The following is a 22,340-nucleotide window of genomic DNA, read 5'->3' on the forward strand; positions in this document are numbered from 1 at the left end:
TTCGGTTTCATTAAATGAAGTTTCAATTGTAATAGATGTTTGTAACCATGATGTTGTTAAGCATTTTTTTTTCCTTAAGGGTTTTTTGCTATAGATTCAGCATATTTAGCTTGTACTTGCAGCAAATATGTTAGAAAGATGTAACCACATCTCAGTTTCTATCTGGATATTTTTTAAAGTTTGTGTAAAGAAACAGACAAGTATGTTGTTATTTCAGACTAGAATGTAACATGCTGTGTATTATTGTGATAGTACTTTTACATACGGTGACTTACCATATCAACAGATAACTCTTTAATTTTAATTCTCTTGATGCTCCATAGTAGGAGGAGGCAACCATCCCCTTCTTGTCCCTTATGATACACTCACAGCCAAAGAAAAAGCCAAGGACAGAGAAAAAGCGCAGGATATTCTGAAATTTCTACAGATTAATGGATATGTTGTCTCCAGGTAATTCTCAGTTCAGTATTAATGTCACAGAAGGTTTCTGATAGTCCTCAGTGGTCTGTTTTGTTTTGTGGTTTGGTTGGTTGTGGTGGGATTTTTTTGTTTCTGTTATTGCTTGTTTTTTGAGGTTTCTTCTATCAAACCAGAACTCTGTGATTATTTTTTATGTTTCAGTACCTGGGAATAAGGATGAGCTCCCTCATATAAAACATTGTAAGGAAGAAATGAATTACAGAGTTAGTAGCAGGGGTTTTGGAAGGCATGAACAGAGTTCTCCAGAATGTCTGCATGCCTTCTACCTTCCCTCTCAATATTGCAGCTTTTTCTTTCTGGCATGTGTCCATGCACCCAACTGTTAGTAAACTTACTAGTTTTCTACAAGTGATGGAATTATTAAGTCTTAGTTACAGGTTCACACACATCTTCAAACACATGTCTCTCTCTAAAGGAATTTCTAGACAATTGGTAAAATAAGACAAGATAAGTTTTATTTCTAAATCATACAACTAATTCATTTCAATTGAGTTCATTTACAGTATTATTTTTTAAACAATCCACAGTGTAAATGTAATAATAGTGAATAGTCTGCTGAATAACATGCATAATTCATTTTAATATAGTGTATATACCTTCTAAATGTAGCATGAATAAATTTTTAATTAATTTGGAATCTTTTCTGCCTTATCAGCATGACTTAGGAAATCAGAATCTCTAGAAAAGGCTGAGCCTTGCATGATGTAAACATTAGTAAGTTAATGAAACAGTCACTGAGATCAATTTAAGTAATCACTTAAATTGATAATTGATACAGGTGAATTAGCCTTGCACATCTACCTAAAATCTGCCTGCTTCCATTCTTTTCTATCAAATATGAATTTCAGCCTGTTTCTAGAGTCCCACAGTTAATCTGATAATTTTGGTAAAATCTCACAGGTTAGCTGGAATAATTGAGTTTACTTCTGCTCAGTGCAGAATGTACAAATGTTACTTCTGCTCAGTAGGATGTACAAAGTGGGATGCCAGACAGCAAAGGTTTCTTTCCTTATTCGCTGTCAATATGATCAACTACATTCAGGAGTAATAACCCTTTTTATTCCTGTTAAATACAAGAGAAAAGTGGCTATAAGGGTTTTTTGGGAGTGGCAGGTTAAGAGGGATGGTAAAAAAACCATTAACTTGGAGACGCCCATAGTCTTGTAACTAATTCTTGCTACATCTGCACCCTCCTGTGCTGGTTAAATGCAGCCTTTTCCGCGATGTTAAACTCGGAGTACTTGCTTCACCTTTGATAGCTACCTTGTCTAAACAAACAAGGGCCTGATTCATGTTTTCATTTGGTCTGCTCGCCACTCTACTTTTCATATATGCCTTGCTCCCATTTCTTTATAGTCTGTTCAGGTCTCTGCACCCCCATGCAAAATGGCTTCAGGGAAGATAGAAACATTTGCCCCCTACCAAGCATGTGGCACTCAGGCCTACTTCAGCTGCTGGTGCAGAAGCCCTCACTCATCTTACTGACAGTGCTCCTTCACATTAGCTGGAATTTTTTTAGACCACAGCAGTCCCACCTCAGTGGCAGGCAGCTGGGACTTCCAGTTTCTGGAGTTGCAGACCCTGCTCTATGCCCTTGACTGTCTGTCTGCAATGGCTGCGACCAAATGCACTTAAGCCAGTCCCCTGCTGAAGCTGCCACTCTGGCCTCGCGGTCTGTAGGGCCCATAGAGCTGCTCCCCAAAGCTGTGGCATCTCTAACTACTGATTCTTGAGACCTTCTTTCACCTCACTTGTCACAGACCTGGGGGCACCTACACCCCAAGCCTGACTCCAGTTGCTGGCCCAGTATCCAGCTCATGCTGGCCTTGACAGTAGCTGCCATCCACTTCTGACAGCCGATGGAATAGCCAGTGACATTACACAGAGATACAGGTACTAAAGCATTTAATAGGAATATAGGACAAACTCTAGTGATAAGGTACAGGGCTTAGTCACTCAATTGATTTGACAGCTTACATGTGACCAGCTATTTTGAAATCTGTTTTCATCCCTTCTGCACTTTGCTTTTTATTCTTCCCTCCTGTAAAGTCTGTCGTTGCTTTGTGTACTGAGCTGCCTCAAATAATTCTCATGTCCCTTTCTCTTAGGAGTTCCAAAGTTCAGGTGGCCCTCTCCAAAGTTGTGTCTGAAGTTTCTTAATGGTCCCTTAGTTAGTAAACTTGAGAATTTTGTTCTCCAGCGTTGTTTCCTTTACATTTTGTCTACCAGATTTGTGTCTCTAGGCATATGCTTTAATTTAAAGCATAAATGTGCAATACACAGGCAATTTTATTCTGTATATACACAGTAGGTATACTTTTTAAACTTGCAGCCTAGCTGAGGACAAATTTAACTTGGTGCATGAGTCAGGGGGAGATGAGGTGTGACTGATTCCCTCGCTGTTTAAGAATAGCTGTTTCATGTGCCATCAATTAACTCCTGATCCTGCGTAAACAAGGCTTGTGTCAATGCTAGCTTGTTACTAGGGATGTCATCCCATGACATGGATTCATGCTTTGAAGTTTCATTCTTGTAGAAAGATGATTTTTTTTAAATCAGACTGGTAACTAACATGGATAGAACATGCTGGAAAAGTGATTGCAAGCAGACTTTTCGGGAAAAGTCATAGTGATGGATATTTAAATTTACTTCTAGTTTGAGTGTTTAAATCAAAGTATTTTTTCAGCTTCCAAACTTCCTCACCCAAGAATCAGTCCCTGTAGGGAAATGTAAGATATTACAAGTAAGGGAAAGAAATTATAATAATAGTGGATTATTTTGATTGTCAAGTGTAATTTTTTTTCTAGCCTTCTGGTTGGGAAATCTACTTGTGTCTTAACAAATTGCTCAAAATCTAAGTAAGTGTGAGACTGTTGTTTGCAGTAAATACAACAAAATCTTATATTAATAAGCACATGCTCATTACCAGAAAAAATTATGTCAGAATACATGGAGAGGTAAGACTACTTGGAGTCCTTCTGTATGTGTAAAAATTTACTTGTTTCCTTTTACAGAGGACTTAAGGACCTGGAATTAGACACGCCTTCCATTGAGAAACGCTTTGCCTATAGTTTCCTTCAGCAGCTTATAAGATATGTCGATGAAGCCCATCAGTATATTTTGGAATTTGGTATGGTACCCCTTGCACATTTTTTAAAACAATTATTAGCTAAGATTTCTGATGTTATAAAAACAACCAGAAATTTTTTTTTAAAGATTGGTACATTTCTGGAGTAGTTTTCCCTTTAATTTCCCATAGTTGATGAAGGTCATGAATTTTGAAGTTACGAAACTGCCGTTCATTCCAATTTCCCATATTCATTCATCAGATTAAAAATTTTCAGCAAAAGTTTATGACTTTCATTCTATGAAAAAGAAAACTAGCTGCCTCCTTGCATTTATGCACAAAATTATAATCTCTCACATGTGCACAATAGTAGTTTCATATGTAATCCCTTTTTCAGAGAGCAAATGAAACCAGTCATTTGTACCATTCTGCAATTTTCTCTCAAAAAGGGAATAGAGAAACATCTTCAACAAACTCCCACAATGGGAATGTTCTTTCACAAATATCCAGCACATGTTTTGTGAACAGCACTATGAAGGATTTATCTTCTTTTGGTGAAGATAAAAAAATATGAAAGTTTGGTGACCCAAGCCGACTTCTTACATGACCAGTAAAAGCCAAAACCACCTGGTCTGATTCTGCTTCTGTTGTGACCGTTTTTGTTGCAAGGTTATATAACATATGCTGTGCCTCACAGTCATAAGTGCTGTAAATGACAGTAACTGGGACATCAGGGTGATTGTTTTTTAGGTGAACATTGATTTATTCAATCTAGTTTTAATGTGGAAATTTGGCAGATTTAGGAGTTATTATATGCCATGGTTACTTACAGCAGCAAAAGTCTGGTCTTGATAACTCACCAGGCTACTTCTGCTGCTAATGCTTGATTACCATGGCTTCATCATTCTTAATTACATAAATTTGGGATAACTGCAAGAATGATAATGATTAAATACTGAAACACTAGAAACACTGGTGGAACAAATACCGTTTGAGTCCCTCAATAGATTAATGGAAAGAAGACATTAAATAAATGAGAAATAGTTTGGGAGCTGTAAGAGATTTTATTTTGAAAATGATTTTGTTTTTTATGGTAAGGGAGGAGAGAAGCAATTTAAATTTTAGTTGGATAGACCATTAATTTTGTTCTTTAGTAGCAAGTTCATAAATAAGGAATGAGAATTCATTAATTCCATTTCTCCTGGGAACAACTGCAGAAAGATGTTTTATTAGAATCTGAGTTCATGTTTTGAAATTGTCACCTGTAACAGGAAAAGACAAACACAGCACCAGAATTTTATCTCACAAAAACATCCGTATCTCTTTGTACTATGAGATGCCTACACTTTTATGAAGATTTGGGCAGTTATTCTTTATACATTTTATTTGCTGTTACTTTTCCTCTAATGAGGTAGTCATAAAATGCCACTTTAACTAGTGCCTATACTGTTTGAAGTACCTTAAATCTACATCTAAGGATGACCAGTATTATTTGTTTATAGTGTACATTTCCTAAGAAAAATGCAGAGTAGACTGTAATTACGATAAATGACAAGAAACTTATATTTCTTCTCTCTGCAGATGGTGGCAGCAGAGGCAAAGGAGAGCAATTCCCATATGAACAAGAAATCAAGTTTTTTGCCAAAGTACAGTATATTTTTGCTTATTCTTTGTCAACATATTGATTAACAGAAGTGAGAACATATTTTTTAGTAACTGTTATTGTTATAGTGGTGTTTTTCTGTGTTAAATTCATTCTTTTATTAATTAAAAACAGCAGTAATAAAAATAGCTTGAAAACAATGTGGGATGAAATATAGATGTGGGAAGATTACAAGGCTATATTTTTTATTCTCATTATTTCCTGCTCCATGGCATGCTACTCATATGATGTTATTCAGAAGCTCCCTACATTTTCTGTTTTCTGGCTTAGTCTAATTTTGAAGATTTTTCTCTTTTACGATATTCAGGTGGGTTAATGTGAGCAATAGTTATTGGAATTAACACGGCTGTGTATCTCTCAGTGCCATGGTAGTTATTTCTCTTGTTTTAAAACCGTGTTGTTGTCTCCATCACGGAGTCAAACAATGGCTGAGGTTGGAAGGACCCTTTACTTAGCACTTTCAGAGAGCCGTGTCTAGACATCTTTTGAATATGTCCAAGGGTAGAGAATCCACAGTCTCTGCTCGACCTGTGCCAGTGCTCAGTCACCCTGACAGTAAAAACCTGTTTCCTGATGGTCTGAGAGAACCTACCATGTTTCAGTTTGTGCCCATTGACTGTGGTCCTGTCACAGTTGAAAAGAGCTTGGGTCCATCTTCTTTACCCGCTCTCTTCAGATATTTACACACATGGATGAGATCATCCCTCAGCCTTCCCTTCTCCAGGTTAGGGTCCCACCTTTCTCATTCTGTTGTCGTTTGAAAGATCCTCTAGTTCCTTAATAGTTTTGTGACCCTTTGCTGGACTCTCTCCAGTATGTCAATGTTTCTCTTGTACTTGGGAGCCCAGAACCAGACAAAACACTTGAGATGTGCTCTCACCAGAGTTGAGTGGAAGAAACCTCTCCCTGGACTCTCTGACAAGCACTCTCTCTAGTTCAATCCACGCTGCTGTTGGCTGCCTTTGCAATAAGATTGCATTTTTGGCCCATGGTCTGTTTGCTGTCCACTGAGGATCCCCTGGTCCTTCTTTGAAAAACTGCTTTTCAGCTGATTAGCCCTCAGTGTATCCTGGTGACTGAACTCATTCCTCCCCAGGTGCAGGACTTCACACTTTTCCCTTCCCCTTCCTCCTGACAGCCATGAAATTCCTCTCAGCACAATTCTCCCTTTTCTGTCACAATTTTACACATTATAAACCAAGAAAATCTGCTGTTACCTTTCACACATAAAATCTTGTATGATATTTACCTATTCAAAATGCCTTTTGAATTCATTAGTGAGTAAGAAAAGGTGGCTATTTGCAGCATTTTCTATCTCTGGTGTCCTTTGCAGTAAGTTGTTATTTCTATGCCTTAGAGTATTTCCATGTGATATTATTTGTCAGACTGATTGACTCAGAAGCTAGCATCTCACTCTCTTGGAACCATGCTCCAAAAGGGAAGCTATTTCATATTTTCTTTTTGGCCATTTATTTTGGATCAGCTGCTGTCTGACACCTGTAGTGGGCACTGAGTAATAATCACCACAGAAAGTAAACAGAAAAACTTCTGTGGCACAAGCCCTTAGTAAGTGATGCTATTTTGAAAAATCTGGAAATAAGTGCTGTTAGCATGCTGACAGTTGTAGGTAAAATTTTTTAAACCTACATTAAAAGGACCAAATAGCAATAATTGTATTTGGTTATGTGTTATAGGAAAAATCTTAAATTGTGAGATAAAATTAAATTATACTTTCTGCCTTGTACTCCTCCTAAAAACCCCCACAGATAAGTCCCATTGATAATTTAATTTTTTTTTCTGCTGCCTTACTTGATGATATATTAAGTGCCTTGAATATTAAATAAATTCAGAGAAATAGCTATTAAAGAAAAAATCCAAACAGACAGAAGTTTTAAGACAGAAAAGCTGTTTGAAATCTCCTGTCATTAGTTGTGACCTACAAAGTATAATACAGAACATAATAAAGAAGGTCCTGAGATAACCGCTCTTTCTGATATAATTTCAGGTTGTGCTCCCTTTGATTGATCAGTATTTTAAAAATCATCGCCTGTATTTCTTATCTTCAGCAAGTAGGCCTCTCAGCAGTGGAGGTCATGCCTCTAATAAAGAGAAAGAAATGGTGACAAGGTAAAGCTTAAAATAATATTAATGTCTATGCATATGTGTGTTGGTCTTTAAAGAGCAGCAGTTGAATGTGGGCAAGTGAGAAGTGGGAGGCACAGAGATATTTTTATGTACACACAAATTAAGCATTTTTAGCTTTAATTTCCCATTAGGAAAATTCATTTTATAAAATGGAGAGGAGTACAGAGTTATTATATGCTGTTTAAAAGGTGATGATTTTGGCATGCAGGGAACTTCAATTTATCCTTATATTCAACAGCAAAACACTTGCACAGTCTGTGGCACAGGCTATACAATTATGTATCAGTTTTCTGATATTTCTAACTGTTAGAAATAGATATATACTGAAATCATTATTCCTGCAAAATTTTATGTTAGATTTATAAGCCAAACTTATTTGTAGCTGAGTTTCAATAAGTATCATTATTAATGTCCATCATAAAAATAAGGGAGTTGCATTCTTTCTGCTCTGTAGTTTTATAAATAGTAATGAGTAGTTCTTTCACAGAAATATTTGATTCTTTCTCTGAAGTTACTCTTTTTTGCAGACCATCTCTCTAAGATGTTTTAATTTTATTTCACTTCTGATTGAATTGAAACCCACATTTCCCATTTAGTAAGGTGGATTACAAGCTTCACACAGGATCTCTTGAGTACCTGTAACATGGGCACGTATGGTTCCCTTCTTGGCTGTTCTTGGGCATGACCCATGCAATATTGAATTGCTGCATTTTGAGGCTGACAGCCAGTTGGTGGTCATTCAGACATGCAGGGCTTGCAAGATTGTGTGAATGCTGAGTGAAGTTTTTATCACAATATTAAGTTCAAGTAAGTAATGGCTGTATTGACTTGGCATCATCTCATGGACTAATCTGAACTGGCAGCTTATCTCAATGCTGTTCTTCAAGGGATTTAAAAACTTTATCAAAATGCATGCATATAAATAATTTTCCAGTCTTATGAGCTGCTAATTTTCTGTCTGTAATGTCCTGGATAACGGTATTTTTGCAGATGTTAAGTCATGCCAATAAACTCCCTACTTCTGGACAATGTCAGCTATATCAGCATACCTGCTGCATAGAGATCCAGGATTTATGCACATATGCTCTGTAGCTGTGTGAGATTCCAGAACTTATAGTCCTGCAAAATGGTCAGAGCTGCTGCCATACTTGATTGGGTTATGTGCTATCCAGATGTGTCAGCCAAGCAGAAGAAAATAGATGCAGGGAAATCTTGGATGAGTAATAGCTAATTCCATTGAGTGCACCTCCTACACAGAATTTGTTTTAAGCTAAGGGCAGCTCCTGGCTGCTTTCCTTCTCCAGTGACAATAAACTTGCATTCATTAAGCTGTGGAAGAGTATAATTTTGGATATTGATAATGTAGTGAAAGTCTTGGCATATGCAACAACCATTCCATATTCAGAAAATGCAGTTAATCCAGATCTATTTTGCTGACAAATATGGGTCAGACTTCTTCCTGAAATGTGGTGGCATTATATGCTGTTGTATTTGTAACCAACCTCTTCATGATTGGGTTTTTCGAATTTCTCATCCAGTAGACCAAATTACAAGTTATCTAACTACTGTAGTTGTATGAAATTGGTTCTGAATATCAATCTGGGTATTGGAAATTTGGATTTATTTATTTATTTATTTATTTGGCCTCAACTAAAGACACTGTAGATGATAGTTTCAGTCTCACTTTGTGAAAGCATAGCATCTGCTGAATGGTACAGGCAGTTGAGTAACATTTGTCTGTCAGAACATAAGACAGAATGGTGAGCTATTTGTGTCTTTTCCGGAATGGACACAAAATCTATATGACGCTAACATGCTTCTTTACATCTTTACCTGTTGGACTTGGTGATTCAAGATCCTCATAAAGCACTATATAGTCTATGTCTTCATCATGGAATAAAAAGTGAACCGAGATCCCTGAACATGTACCAAGCAGGCTCATTTCTAAAACAGAGCAGTTGCTGTTGCTAGAGTGGATCACTGTGCATTGGCTAATTAGCTGGATTCAATCCCCCATTAATCTGGCTGTTGTGATTCTGGACATAAATGTTTCCATTCGACACCGTGCTCTTGTCTGTCAATGGAACAACATGTTCAGATCTCATCTATAGGCTGTGCAGACATGCTTATTGTACCTTTTGCTTTTAAATCAGAGGCTAATAAATAGCTAGTATGCCTATTAATTATAAATTAATTAGCTTAATAAATGTCATTTTATTAAGCTACTTAATAAATTAAGTAGCTTAATAAAATGACATGATATTGTTCATGTCATTTATAGCAGATGAAAGGGATTGCAGCATAAAATAATACCACAAAAATGGATGTTCCTGGTGAAATTTCTCATACCAAACCAGATCTTGAAGATTGATATAATTCCAACTTCAATCTGGAGCCCAGGTCAATTTGGGTAGGGTAGTTTGCTCCTGCTTCTATGAATTAACAGAAAAATTCACTCTTCTTTTTTCTCAATGAAGTGCTGTTTATCAGCACAGAAAGTAGTTCAAACATGCAAAACAAAATCATTGATCATATTGTTTAAAACCATGTAAGAGGTGATATTAGAAAAAAAACACAAACTTATTTGAAGAAAACTTCTTGCTGTGTTCAAGTTTACAAAATCCTAATTGAGCTAGTTAAGCATTTGCCATCACACACCTCACTTAATTTGATTCCGTTGCCTTGTGTTTTCAAATTGTTAATGGTATCCTGTGCAGCACAATGAACATATTTTACTTTTTAAAGCTTTGATGGTTATTTCCTTGTGGGTTATTGTATAGAACGCTTTTATATTAATTAGCTTTGCTTTTAATTTTTTGTTTGGTTTTTTTTCAATTATAATATGTGCTTATTTAACCATGTTTGTTAAGGATATGCACTTGAAAATTCTTTCTTTAGTATTCTGTCCCACATTCTGCTCAGACAATTGATTCTTTCTGCGTGACATCATGTTGCTTTTCCTGCTCATATATCAGCTGTTATTTTTTCTTTCTTTCCCCCCCTCCCTCCCTTATTTTTTTCCTTTTCCCTTCTCTTCTCTTTTATTTTTCTTTTGTCTTCAGCCTGTTCTGCAAACTTGGAGTTCTTGTCAGGCATAGGATTTCACTGTTTGGTAAGGAGACCCTTGACAAATACTAGCATGGCCATCACTTGGTTTTCTTTGCCATTTTTGCATTGTGTTAAGTGCTGTTTTGTTGCATGCTGCATGGCTGAAATGCACGGTCTACACAGACCACTGATTGTTTAGACTGGTAGATCAAAGACTATTTTAGATGGAATAAAAAGCTTTTGTAGTTTTCAGTTTTGGGGAGGTGATTGGGGCTTTTTAGTTTTCTCTGTGTATTAACTAATATTTGGGTTTCATTATCATATCAAAGAATTTTGATGAGTAAATTAAAATTACTGATTTGTAATGTTATTCTGAAAAATTTGGGAAAAACATTTGACAGTCAGAACTGCACATTTTTATTGGAAAGTCATTAAGGAAAATTAGAAGTGGGCTGAAGTGCTTAGTTATATTCTGTGGAATTTTTGAATATTCTCAGATGTGCTTGACTCCACATACGCATGTGTACCCTCTTTCTGGTATTATGTGACCTTGGCAGGAGCTTGGTGTTTGTCTTATGCCATGTGAAAATCACCGAATTGAAGTCAATCTGAAGTCTGTATCAAGTGTATACATTATATGCAATGTATGGCACATTTTCTTTGCAATTTTCTCTTATGCCATGGTGCTAGGAGAGCTGGAATAGTACATCCTATGCATACATGGCTTCAATGATGGATGCAGTGCAAACTTCAGCATCCATGAACATATCTAATTGGGTAATTATCTAGTGAATTAGAATTTGATTGTGTTAACATGCACCTAACTCAATTCCGGCATATTTCATTCAATTTGAAGGGAAAGAACTGACTTGCTGTGGCAGTGTGGTGTTTAAAATTTTACAGACCATTATGAAAACCGTTAAGCTAAGAAGAAAGATTGGAAGGTTTTTTAGCATAATTGCTTTTAAATATTTTGGGAGGAATTGAGTGGATTTCCCTATAAAGCTAAAAGATCATAGGAGGAATGGAGTTATTTCTGCAGCTGTGTGGCATTGCTGCATCTTTTTCTGGAGGGTGGAATATGTCACAAACCTACACATAAGCTCTGATTTATGCCCTAGGTTGTTTCTTCAAAGAATGAACTAGCTGAGTTATACTATTAAAATTTTGGAAATATTTTTTGTTATTTGTGCATTTGGTTTTCAGATTTTTTTTCTAAAATGAGTCATGGTTGAAATTAAATACCTAAGTCAATATAACTTTCTTCAGTACTAAAGAAGTACTTTTCTATGCAACTTCCCAGCTTGCTAATTTCTTGTTGTTTGGCTGGGTTCAAATGCTAGGAGATAAGTCAGATGGGATCAGCTGATTATTTGTGATAGCTACAGTTTGTTTTTTAACTCTATTCCCAAACTACAGTAACAACAGATTACAAAATCTTTATGCCAACACAGTAGTTTTGGCATTAACTGTGACAAGGTCATTGTGAGACTATGGAGCATGATTGGGTTGTTTACTATGGACTTAATATCTCAAGTCAAAGTCACCTTATATTTTGCCTTCCCCTGCAAGGGAATTGCATGATATGAGAAAATCTGATTAAGAGAGTTGCACTTAATCCAGCAAAGACAAAGACTGTGCAGGAGAGGAGAAAGTGCTCATAACTGAGCACACCTGGGGCCTAGAAAGTTATTTGTGCAATTTGAAGGCATCTTCTGTGAGCAAGTGTTGCTCAATAATAACTTTTATGGGTAGTGTGGAGTTTTCTATAACAAATATCAAAATTCTATATGGTTTTGCTGTATAGGTACTTTGTATTACTGTGAATATGAATGATGCTTCTGAATATAAAACTGCATTTCTGAAAATCATTAGTGAAAGTCGTGTAGCTTAAGATGTATATAGTAGTTTGTTAAAATGGGAAATTAAGCATGCATGTCTTACAGAATGAACTTAAATAGTCAAATTTGATATCTGAGAGTGTCATTAAGATTATGGAATTATCATTCAACATAGAATTATTATTTGTTTACAATGTGAAAGTAGATTTTGACTGCAATAATTCACAGTTTGAGAGCTGTGGCTGTACATGAGGAAGGCTGTATTGATTTATTTTCATTATTATTACTGGGTAGAAATGGAAAGATTTCGGTGAATAATTTTGGTGAATTGAGCATATTAATTTATATTTTCTCAAATTTAAGTAGCTTGATTGTTTAAATTTCTAGTGAGCCGTTCTATTCTGGAGCAAGTTCCTGAGAATTTGTGGCTGCCCCATCCCTGGAAGTGTTCAGGCTGGGTTGGATGGGGCTTTGAGCCAGCCTTGTCTAGTAGAAGATGTCCCTGCCCCCAGCAGGAGGTCAGACCTAGATGATTTTTAAGGTCTCTTCCAACCCAGGCCATTCCATGATTCTGTGATGGTCTAACACACAGTCTGGTGTACTGTGAGCACTTCCATACTTGCTGTCTTAGCACTGTTTTGCACTCTCTTCATCAGCATGGGCGTTCCTATCACCAAAGCATCAAAATAGTAAGGAAAGAAGTTTGATCTGACAAAAACCCTTAGTCTTTTGGGGTGATTTTTGGTAGGATTTTTTGGGTCGCCTCAGCTTTCTTATCTGCTTGCTGTACCATTGCATGATCACAGGTGCCGGTGAAAAAAGGTGAGGCTGCCTGGCTGAGGCAGCTGTGGAAGTTGCGGTCCAGGTTTTTTTAATCTGTTGTGGATGAACAGGAATGAACACAAATAACAGTATTTCCTAATTTTGGTAGCATAGAACAACTTTCTCAGTGCTGCAATGAACCTCCCACACCTTCCTTGCACTTTATCTTTTACAATATCTAGTTCACTGAAACTATTACTAATTTTACTTGAATGTTTGCTTGTATTTTTAAGAAATAACCATGAGTGAGAAAATACAGTATGCTGTAGCACTGTGTGCAGATAGAAATATTTTCAGAAATCTTTCTTAAACATTCAATTTGTTTCTACTTTTTTTTTCAAGAAAATTTAAAGAAAAGCAAGGAAAGACAGTTTTATTTTTGCATAATTTCATTTTAGAAAGTAACTTTTAAAATAGGCCCAAATGTGGTTCAAATTTGTATAGTATACATCTATTCTGGATTTAAAAAGTGTTCTTAGAGGAAAGAGGCTTGTACATGCTGCATTTTGGGATGTACATATGTATAGAAGGCTTCTTGAATGTAAGTCCTCTTTTTACATACCTAAATGGGAAAAAAAAAATTACAGAATATGTGTATTATGTCAGGGACTCTTATTTATGTGGATCCAATTAAGCTATAAATAACTGCAGACTAGGGGGAACATCAGGGAATGAACTTTGTTAATGACATTTTTTTGTAAGTGTTCTCTTCCTGTAATAGCAGGAAGTTGCAATAGCAACTCTGGAAAGTTAACTGCTTTTATGTTACTGAGAGAGGGGGGAAGATAAATTATCAGATAAACTTTAATTAATTAAAGCAAAACTTAGAGAACTCAAGTGGAAACTGGAAAATACACTGCAGCTCTAATTAACCCCACGTTTAAGTGCTTCCATCTTGACTGCCTCAGCTATTTTATGAGATGCTTTCCTGCCTCTAGTTACTGCATTTGTGTAAACAAGGCTAAGACAAAAAACTGCATGTTCTTTAACATGAAATGATGCAGAAGTTCAGTTGCTCTTCTGCTATGTCATTTATTCTTTCATTAAATCCAGGAGTACAGTTAGCAGTGTGTCAATAAGTTATAAGCTATGCTCAGCTTAATTGGTGGATAATTTTCCTCCCTCTCTAGGAAATGATGCAACATCAATAGTCAACTGTCTTCACATACTGGGACAGACCTTGGATGCAAGGTAACACTGATTATATTTTCTAAAGTGCAAGGAAAATCACGGAAGAGAGTAATTTGCAGTTACATTTGGGCTACCTGTGTAAGGCAACAAAATTTCAACACTTGAGAAGTTACAGTGCTGAAAAGAATTCCCATTGCAAAACAGGTCAATTACTAGGATTTGACAGGACAGTATTTATAGGTTACACTTTAAATTTCATTATGGATCAGTGGTGTCCAGAAACTTCTGACTGTTACTGTGTGTAGTTTTAATCATGTGACTTTCTCAAAACCAAAATAAAGTTAGAAATATTTTATTATTTTCCTTACACTGTTTAATCAAAAAATTCAGGAGTTAAATGCACAGTTAATCTGTCTCATTGAGTGTCTTCTTTGCAAAATTAATTCAGGTTCTAATTTGAAAAAAAGCCAAACCCTTTGCCTAGAATTCAGGGCTACTTTTATGTTAAATTGAGCTGCTTGAGCTATTATTGTGAGGTTTATGGATGAGACAGCATTGATATATTGGAGAGTAATGTGTTGCTTTTCATTTCCTGTGAAGTCAGCCATCTCTGCTGAGAGTTGATTTTTACATTTTTGCATTTTTAAACAAAATATGATATCTTAAACTGCCTCCATGGAAATTTTAGGGAATTTTTTTTGACTTTGCATAAAGTCTCAAAACAATTGTCTGTATTATGTGCATATAGTTCTCTTTCTCAATAGCTTAGCAGTTTCTTTTATGGACAAGTTTTATATTCCACTTGCTAGAGGGTAGAGTCATGATCATGGCCATTAATATGCCTCAGCTCTTGCATGGTATGCCTTTACTTTGCAATATCTTGGGTTTTTTGTCTTAAATTGTCCATGGTCCATGCAGTCACACAGACAGAATACAGACACAAGTGAAGGTCACTAATTCAGCTCTGGGTAGAGATGTGAAAATAGCTGCAGATGGAGATTAAGGAATTAATGGAGGTAACATGGAAGTTTAAAGATATTGCTCTTGAAACTGTATATATCCACTCTTTAAAAAAAACAATCATACTAAAAGAACTGAACTGCTTCTGAATTTACAAAAGAGCATCACCTCAATTTATTTCACACATGCCTAAATGGATACTTTCTTTACACAAAGGGTCTTTGTAATTGAGCTAGTTATTCATATAAGGTAATAATTCTACTGGATTGCATCTTTACATTGTTGATCAATTGTGCTATAATTACATAAGAAATGCATTTATTGATTGATTGATTTGATTTTGACATATATTCCTTTCTCATGCCATGGTTCTGGAGATAGAAATGTTACTGCTTTAATTAGGAAGTTTTTCTAACTTCTATCTTGAGACAATTCTTCTCTTTCTAGAGTCAGAAATTACAGACTTACTAATTCTTATTTTTGTTATGTAGTTTTTGGGTTTTTTCCTCTCTAAATGCAAATGAATCACTTTATAAGTTCTGAAAGACCGTTTTCTTGGCAGGAAAACAGATAAAGTATCCTTGTGTTCTGCAGGATACCAGAGAATCTTGTTTTCAGTCAGTTATTCTGCTCTGAGGAGATTTTACAATGTTAAAAGATGAAATATTTTTCTTTGGATCTCAGTTATCTGTATCATATCCAAGGCTAAGCTTTCTTCCATGCTTGTATAACATAATATTCCTTTTCATTCTTTTTGCATGATATAAACAGGACTGTGATGAAAACTGGTCTGGAATCTGTTAGGATGGCATTGAGAGCATTTTTGGACAACGCTGCTGAGGATCTGGAGAAAACTATGGAAAATCTTAAGCAAGGCCAGTTTACACACAGCAGAAACCAACCAAAAGGAGTTACACAAATCATTAATTATACCACAGTTGCTCTCCTGCCAGTGCTATCTTCATTATTTGAGCATATTGGACAGCACCAGTTTGGCGAAGATTTGATATGTATGTATCATGTTATCATATATATATATGCAGAATGTCTGTGCCATTAAAATATCTATAGTGTCATGCAGTAAGCGTTACTAGACTCTCAATTCTATTAAAGAAGGACAAATCCTATGTAATTTTGACAAAATTTTTATTGATTTAATCAAACATTTGCAGCAATTGACCAAAAGCAGTCTGCAGGTTTTACTGGACTCTGAATAAATAGTGAAGCAGATGTGTCCATGATTACAAAGTCAGAAGGATCAATTTTGTTTATAACTTTATAATATCTTTACTGCGACTTTCTTCATGTGTGAGAATTCACTTTGTGTAACTTACTTTGTCTTACTCCATCTATAAATACTACAAGAATGGTGTTGCACCATCATACATGCACCTCAGTTCAGTTTAGAGGGGAATCTGGATGGCTTCTTAAATTCTGACAATTCTAGGGAAAAGGGAGAAGTGGAAGGAGATCCTGAAGAATTCAGACACCAGAGATGGGAGTGTATATGAAAGTCTGGATATTGGATTTCTGTAAAAGTTCTGATTGTAGTGGATTCAATGGTCCTTTATTGCCCCGAACCAAAAATTTTGCAGCCAATTTTTTGCAGACTTTGCAGCCTGAGAACAAAAATTACATTTTATATATTTCAGGAACTCACAGAAGTATTACTGTCCAGATGGCACTAAAGGGGGAAATCCTACCCTGCATAGCTAACTCTGTGACTCAGTTATGAAAATCCATGATAAGTACTTGGAGGAACAGAATACCGAGTTACATTCTTCTCTTTTTAGAATGTGTAAAAAGTATAATTTAAAGTAGCCTTGAAAGAACTCTTCAAAAATTTGGACTTGAATTCATGGATTTGAAAGTAATGAGATGTAAACATCCACTTATTTTATTGAGCTATTTCTGTAAAATTCCAGAGACTTTGATGGTATCCAGAAAAAGTAATTTGTTCATCATAAGCCACTTTTTCAGTCATCAACATGTTCATGCCTTGTATAATTTTTGGTCTCTGGTATCCCATGTTTTGGAATTTCATATTTAGCTTTGAATGCTTTATCACTTAAGTTGGTGTTCTTAATCAGCTATTCTACATACATCAGACTGGTGTAAAACACCAAATTTAGAATTCATGGACTGGGAAAGAAGAATTATGTAAAATTGGGCCTATTTATGGTGTCTAGAGCATAGAAGAAAGACTAATTTTTCTTACACACAACTTCTCTTTACATTTTGTTAAGAGTAAGATTTATCTTATTTGTACAAGCATCTTGACCTGGTGCTTGTACCTGAGAGTACTGGTTAGAGTATACTCCCTGGGTGGGTCATGTACAAAGATGGGTCAATGTACCTGAGGTTACTATTGCGATGTAAAAAACACTGAACTCTGAGATGATCTGAACTCAAATCACAGTACAATAAAGGGCTGGGCTTGTAGCTTTGGTACAATATCTTGTAGGCTCTCCCAGCCCATGCAGTCTTACCTTGTTTTACTTATAATATTTCATTAATTGCATGTTGAGGGATGAAATTGGCACCGTAGGAGAGACTACAAAAGATATCTATGGCAAGAATCTTATGGGAGTGTTGTCCTTCTTGATGGTACTTACACTTGTTGCACTGTTACTGCAGAGTGCATTACAAAAACATTTTTCCAAATAGTTTTTAAGGTTACTCTTACAGTTTTATGACTGAATTACTTGATAATTTTAAAACATCTTTTGGTGAAGTATTCATATAGAATAAATAATTATTTATTGTTTTTAATACTTTGTAAGTTTAAATTGTAAATTGAGTACATGCTGTTATCTGCTATCAGTGCTTAAATGAAAAGAAAATATAAACTGTTATTAAAATAATGAAATATCTGTTTAACAGGATTGCCTTTATTTTGCACAGAGGTATTCTGTTTGTAAAGGTGTCATGTGTGAAGAGTTGGTATGCCATTAATTTAACAAAATTGATCTACTCGTGGAATAGGTTTACTCTTTTAGGTATTAACATGATATTTACGTAAATGGAAATTTTGAGTAAAATGTATAGCACTTGGACATCCAAAGACTTTGTATTTAGTGTGTAATTTCTGTGGATTGCCTTTATTAGCTTAATATTTTTAATTCTGTTATTTTCTGAAGTAATTTATTTTAATTCTTTGGGAATGTATTGCAAAGAAAAATCTCTTTGTAAATATAGTTTTCTTCTTCTTTTTAGTGGAAGATGTTCAGGTCTCTTGTTACAGAATATTGGCCAGTTTATATGCTCTAGGAACCAGCAAGAGTATCTATGTTGAGAGGTAAGCAGGAAAATAATTCTTCTGGTTTTAATATTTGCATTTATATTTAGCATTATGAATTTTCAGTTCAGAAATTAATATAGAAGAGTATTATTGGAAAGCTATCTTGAAAGAAAATATAGATGTGCTCAGATGTTAAGTGGAATGCAAATCCATGTACTATAATATGTTTGAAATATTGCAGTATTTGTTTTTCAAAATACTTTTCCTAATTAAAATAAAAATTAAAAATAATATTATCTGACTTTATAATGAACAGCACTTGATTTAAGGGTTAACTAAGGTATTGTAAAATTATGTCATTCAGCTCGGGAGTTGTTGTATTCTTCCGTCTATAATGTGTAATTGTGATGTATATTTTTTTCTCATTACCCAAAAGTTAATTTTGTCACTTGTAAAACGCTATTTGTTTTCTAGCTGTTACCGAGGTAAATGAGGCATTGCAATTGCTGTTTTATACATCTCTGTATCTGCTAACCTCCTTCCAAGTTGCATTTGATCTTTGTAAGCCATGTTTGATCATAAAATAGAGACACCTAGAAAAATTCAAATTTTAAAAGAAGAGTTGCACTGCAGTGCCTAACACTGTTCTGAAGTCAGCTAAACAGAATGCATTAATTTCAGATACTGGCAGCAGCAGTCTAGGAAGTTCAGTGTCTAGGAAGTGACACTCTTGAGCAGATCAACCTGTGCATAACTCCAGAGCAGCCCCTTGACATACCTTTGCTTACTTGGTGGTGGTATCACAGGCAACAGTATGAAAAATTGTTGGGACCCAAATTTAAGTAAAGAAACCCCCCAAATATGTGGAAAATCAGGTCTCCTTGATTTCATTAAGGACATAAAATTAATTTCTTTGGCTGTTTGGCAAATAAAGGATATAGGATTTCTTTTGAAGACAAAATATATCAGTGTAACCAATAATTTTTGTGTATGATTGTCTGCCACCAAAATCAAAAAGCACATGCTGTTCTCAGGTGTGTGATGGATGTATGTTTTGCTTATGAAGACCTAATGAAAAGGGGGGAAAAAGGAAGGAGAAAACAGTATGAGTGATAATGGGAATGAAGTTAGATTTAACAAAATCAAGTTTAATGAGTTATATCTATAAAGAATAAAATCTTCAAGACCGAGATAAACTGTAGACCCAGGATGAACCTTGTTAAATCGCAAGATCAGTTTTGAGGTATTTTTTTCCTTTTAACTTGAAAGTTCATGTTTCTCCTGAGTTGAAATTCTCTAGAATTTCTGTCACATGTGTGATTTGGTCTCAGCTAGGGATTTCTCACCTTTCTAAATTCTGCTGTGATCAATTAAATTGAAAATTAGAAAGACTAATATAGCTGTCATGTGAAGAACCCAAGTGAAGTGACAGGGAGGGCATCACTTACTTCTTCCTAGAAACAAGCTTTTAAAAATTTTGACACACAAAGAATTTTGATTATCAAATAAATGTCATATAGTTGAAGATATTAAAGCAATGGCTTTGTGATAAAATTTCAGAGCTCTTGATCATTAGAAACAATTTTCCACCAACAGAAGAACTTGACTTTCATACTAGACTAAGCATAAAAGTGATTATCATTATTTCTTAGAAAAGTGAAATATCGCTTAGATAAAATGATAGTTGATTTTGTTCTTTTGTTCTATCCAGTAGCTTTTTCTTAATGCTAGGGATTATGCAGTCAGTAAAGTTGACAAGAAAGTAATAGATCAGAAGGCGTTTTTATAATTACTTTGGTTTCCCCTGCATGTTTTTCATTTTCTATAAGCTGTGTAGGCCGCCTTTGAGATTTTATGTCTTTCATATCATTCATATATTAGCAGAGGATTGCTAGGCGTCTTTTCCAAGTACATGTTCTTGTGTTGATGATCCCAGTAATGTCGTGGCTTCTCTTTGAAATGCATTGACCTCAGACCACAACCCCAAGGTGTGGTCAGTCAGTACTTACCAGCTGACTCCACTGGTGGTCCCTTCCGCCCTTACCCAATTTGTGGCTCTGTGATCAAGGATGTGTGTCACTAATGGTGTTTGTTAATTCACAGGCAACGCTCAGCTCTAGGAGAGTGCTTGGCTGCTTTCTCAGGGGCATTTCCAGTGGCTTTTTTGGAAACTCATTTGAACAAACATAATATCTACTCAATCTACAATACCAAGAATGCAAGAGATAGAGCAGGTATTTTCAGAAACTGACATCATGGTTATGAAAACATGATTTCACTATAAACGCTGCTTGCCTTAAGATGTGTGATTTTGCATATATTTTATAATGCAAGAATTTTCTTGTAATTTCATGGATTAATTTGTTTTCTAAATCTTTATTTCTAAATCAATTTTCTAATCAATTTATTTTCTCAGTCTGGAAAAACTGATCATTATATGTTCCTAATGCTACTGATATGTTAATTTTGAGATACCATTCTCAAAATACCACTTTGGAATTTAATTAATGAAGAGACTGCACATTTTTAGTACCTCAGATATTCTATATTTGATCATAAAATTAAGCATTCTTGTCAGGAGCTTTGTTTCCTCAGTTTATATAAACAGTTTTGGGTCCCTAAAACATGCTTGCAACTGAAGGAAAATGGCTTTGCTGTATTAATTACATATTATGCCCTTATAAATTAAAAAAATAGCAGACTAGTATTGGTTGTAATTTTGTTTGACATAAAGGGCAGTACAGATGTTTTACAGTGACATTATATATGTTTACTTTACATATATCTTTTTATTCCATTCTTGATGTTTCTTATGCTGCAACATGATTGTTGAATAAGGTCACATGCACAAAGTGTTCCTGAAATAAATAGAAGTTGCAGTAGAACTTCACCAACTCTGCATATATGCTGAGTCTGTATCATCTTACAGATACACAGAGATGACAGTGTATGTTCGTGTAAGATGCCAGTTTATAATGGCAACAATTTTATAACTTCACCTTTATTTTTTAAAAAAGGGAGCATAACTGATTTTTTCTCCAAGGAGCTCTAGTATCCAAACTTTAAAATATCTACAATTATGCATGCTTACTATATACATATACAGTCCACTCTGCTGTCATGACTTTTAACAGAAATTTGAATGTTTTGTCCAAAATTGCATAATCTTTAAGGAGACTATGTGATGTCAGTGTAAAATATATTTGCTCTAAACAGGAGAAGATACTGCTTGGCAAAAAAGACAACAAGGAGTTGTGGAATGCTGGTAGAGACACTTGTATTCACAAGTTGCAGGCTAAATTTTTGCTCTATAGATACCTGTGTGTGTCATGGTATGTGTCTGTATGTTAAACATTCAGGAGCTGCAGACTGTGCTTGCAGATATTTTTTTGTAGATGAAAGAAACTGCCTCAAAAATCAAGGCAACTGCAGTGCCTTTTCAGAGGAAGGAACTAAAAATTCAAATGAATTTAAAAGTAAACATTTACAATCACATATTCATCTCTAGAATCAGTTTCTCAAATCTGCTCAATTTGTTAGGATAGGCAATGATTTCTGTTTGTTCTATTAGAATTCCAGGTCTCACCTGATGTATTGTTGAGAGATATTTCATTGTATCAATTTGTTTTCTCAACAGCAAAACTTACACTGGAAGAGATTTTGAAATTTAAGGTTTATTTTGTATATAGAAAATTTAATCTGATTTCTATGAATTCATTCCACAATATTTACATTGTTGAAGGTTTCATATAGAAATTTTAATTACAGTTACAACAGTTTATTGCTCAACAGTATAAAAGGATGTGTTTTTTATTGTTGTGTTGGGTATGTTTCCTTTGTATCACAAGGATGCAAATGTAAACAGAAAAGAGAAGTTGTATTGAATAGCACCTGAAGAGAATTGTTCTCCTTTTATGACCTAGTTTATTGACATTTGGGTTT

The 22,340-nt window shown here is 35.2% G+C and overlaps 1 protein-coding gene across 4 annotated transcripts in view; it reads left to right on the forward strand.

Moving 5' to 3' along the window:
* Positions 1-22,340, forward strand: part of RYR2 (ryanodine receptor 2) — a 381,701-nt gene that overhangs the window by 284,294 nt on the left and 75,067 nt on the right. For 2 of the 4 annotated variants that reach the window (XM_054280079.1, XM_054280081.1), the window contains 9 exons: positions 324-450; positions 3,495-3,610; positions 5,129-5,193; positions 7,216-7,337; positions 10,418-10,467; positions 14,197-14,257; positions 15,929-16,167; positions 18,374-18,455; positions 20,502-20,632. In XM_054280079.1, the coding sequence (XP_054136054.1) occupies positions 324-450; positions 3,495-3,610; positions 5,129-5,193; positions 7,216-7,337; positions 10,418-10,467; positions 14,197-14,257; positions 15,929-16,167; positions 18,374-18,455; positions 20,502-20,632 (993 nt within the window). The remainder of the gene's footprint in view (positions 1-323; positions 451-3,494; positions 3,611-5,128; positions 5,194-7,215; positions 7,338-10,417; positions 10,468-14,196; positions 14,258-15,928; positions 16,168-18,373; positions 18,456-20,501; positions 20,633-22,340) is intronic. The other 2 variants (XM_054280080.1, XM_054280082.1) reach the window with 1 other exon arrangement.

Source organism: Melozone crissalis, unplaced genomic scaffold (assembly GCF_028551555.1).
Source record: "Melozone crissalis strain CALT ecotype California unplaced genomic scaffold, PUWL_Pcris_2 ptg000027l_1, whole genome shotgun sequence".
NCBI lineage: Eukaryota > Metazoa > Chordata > Aves > Passeriformes > Passerellidae > Melozone > Melozone crissalis.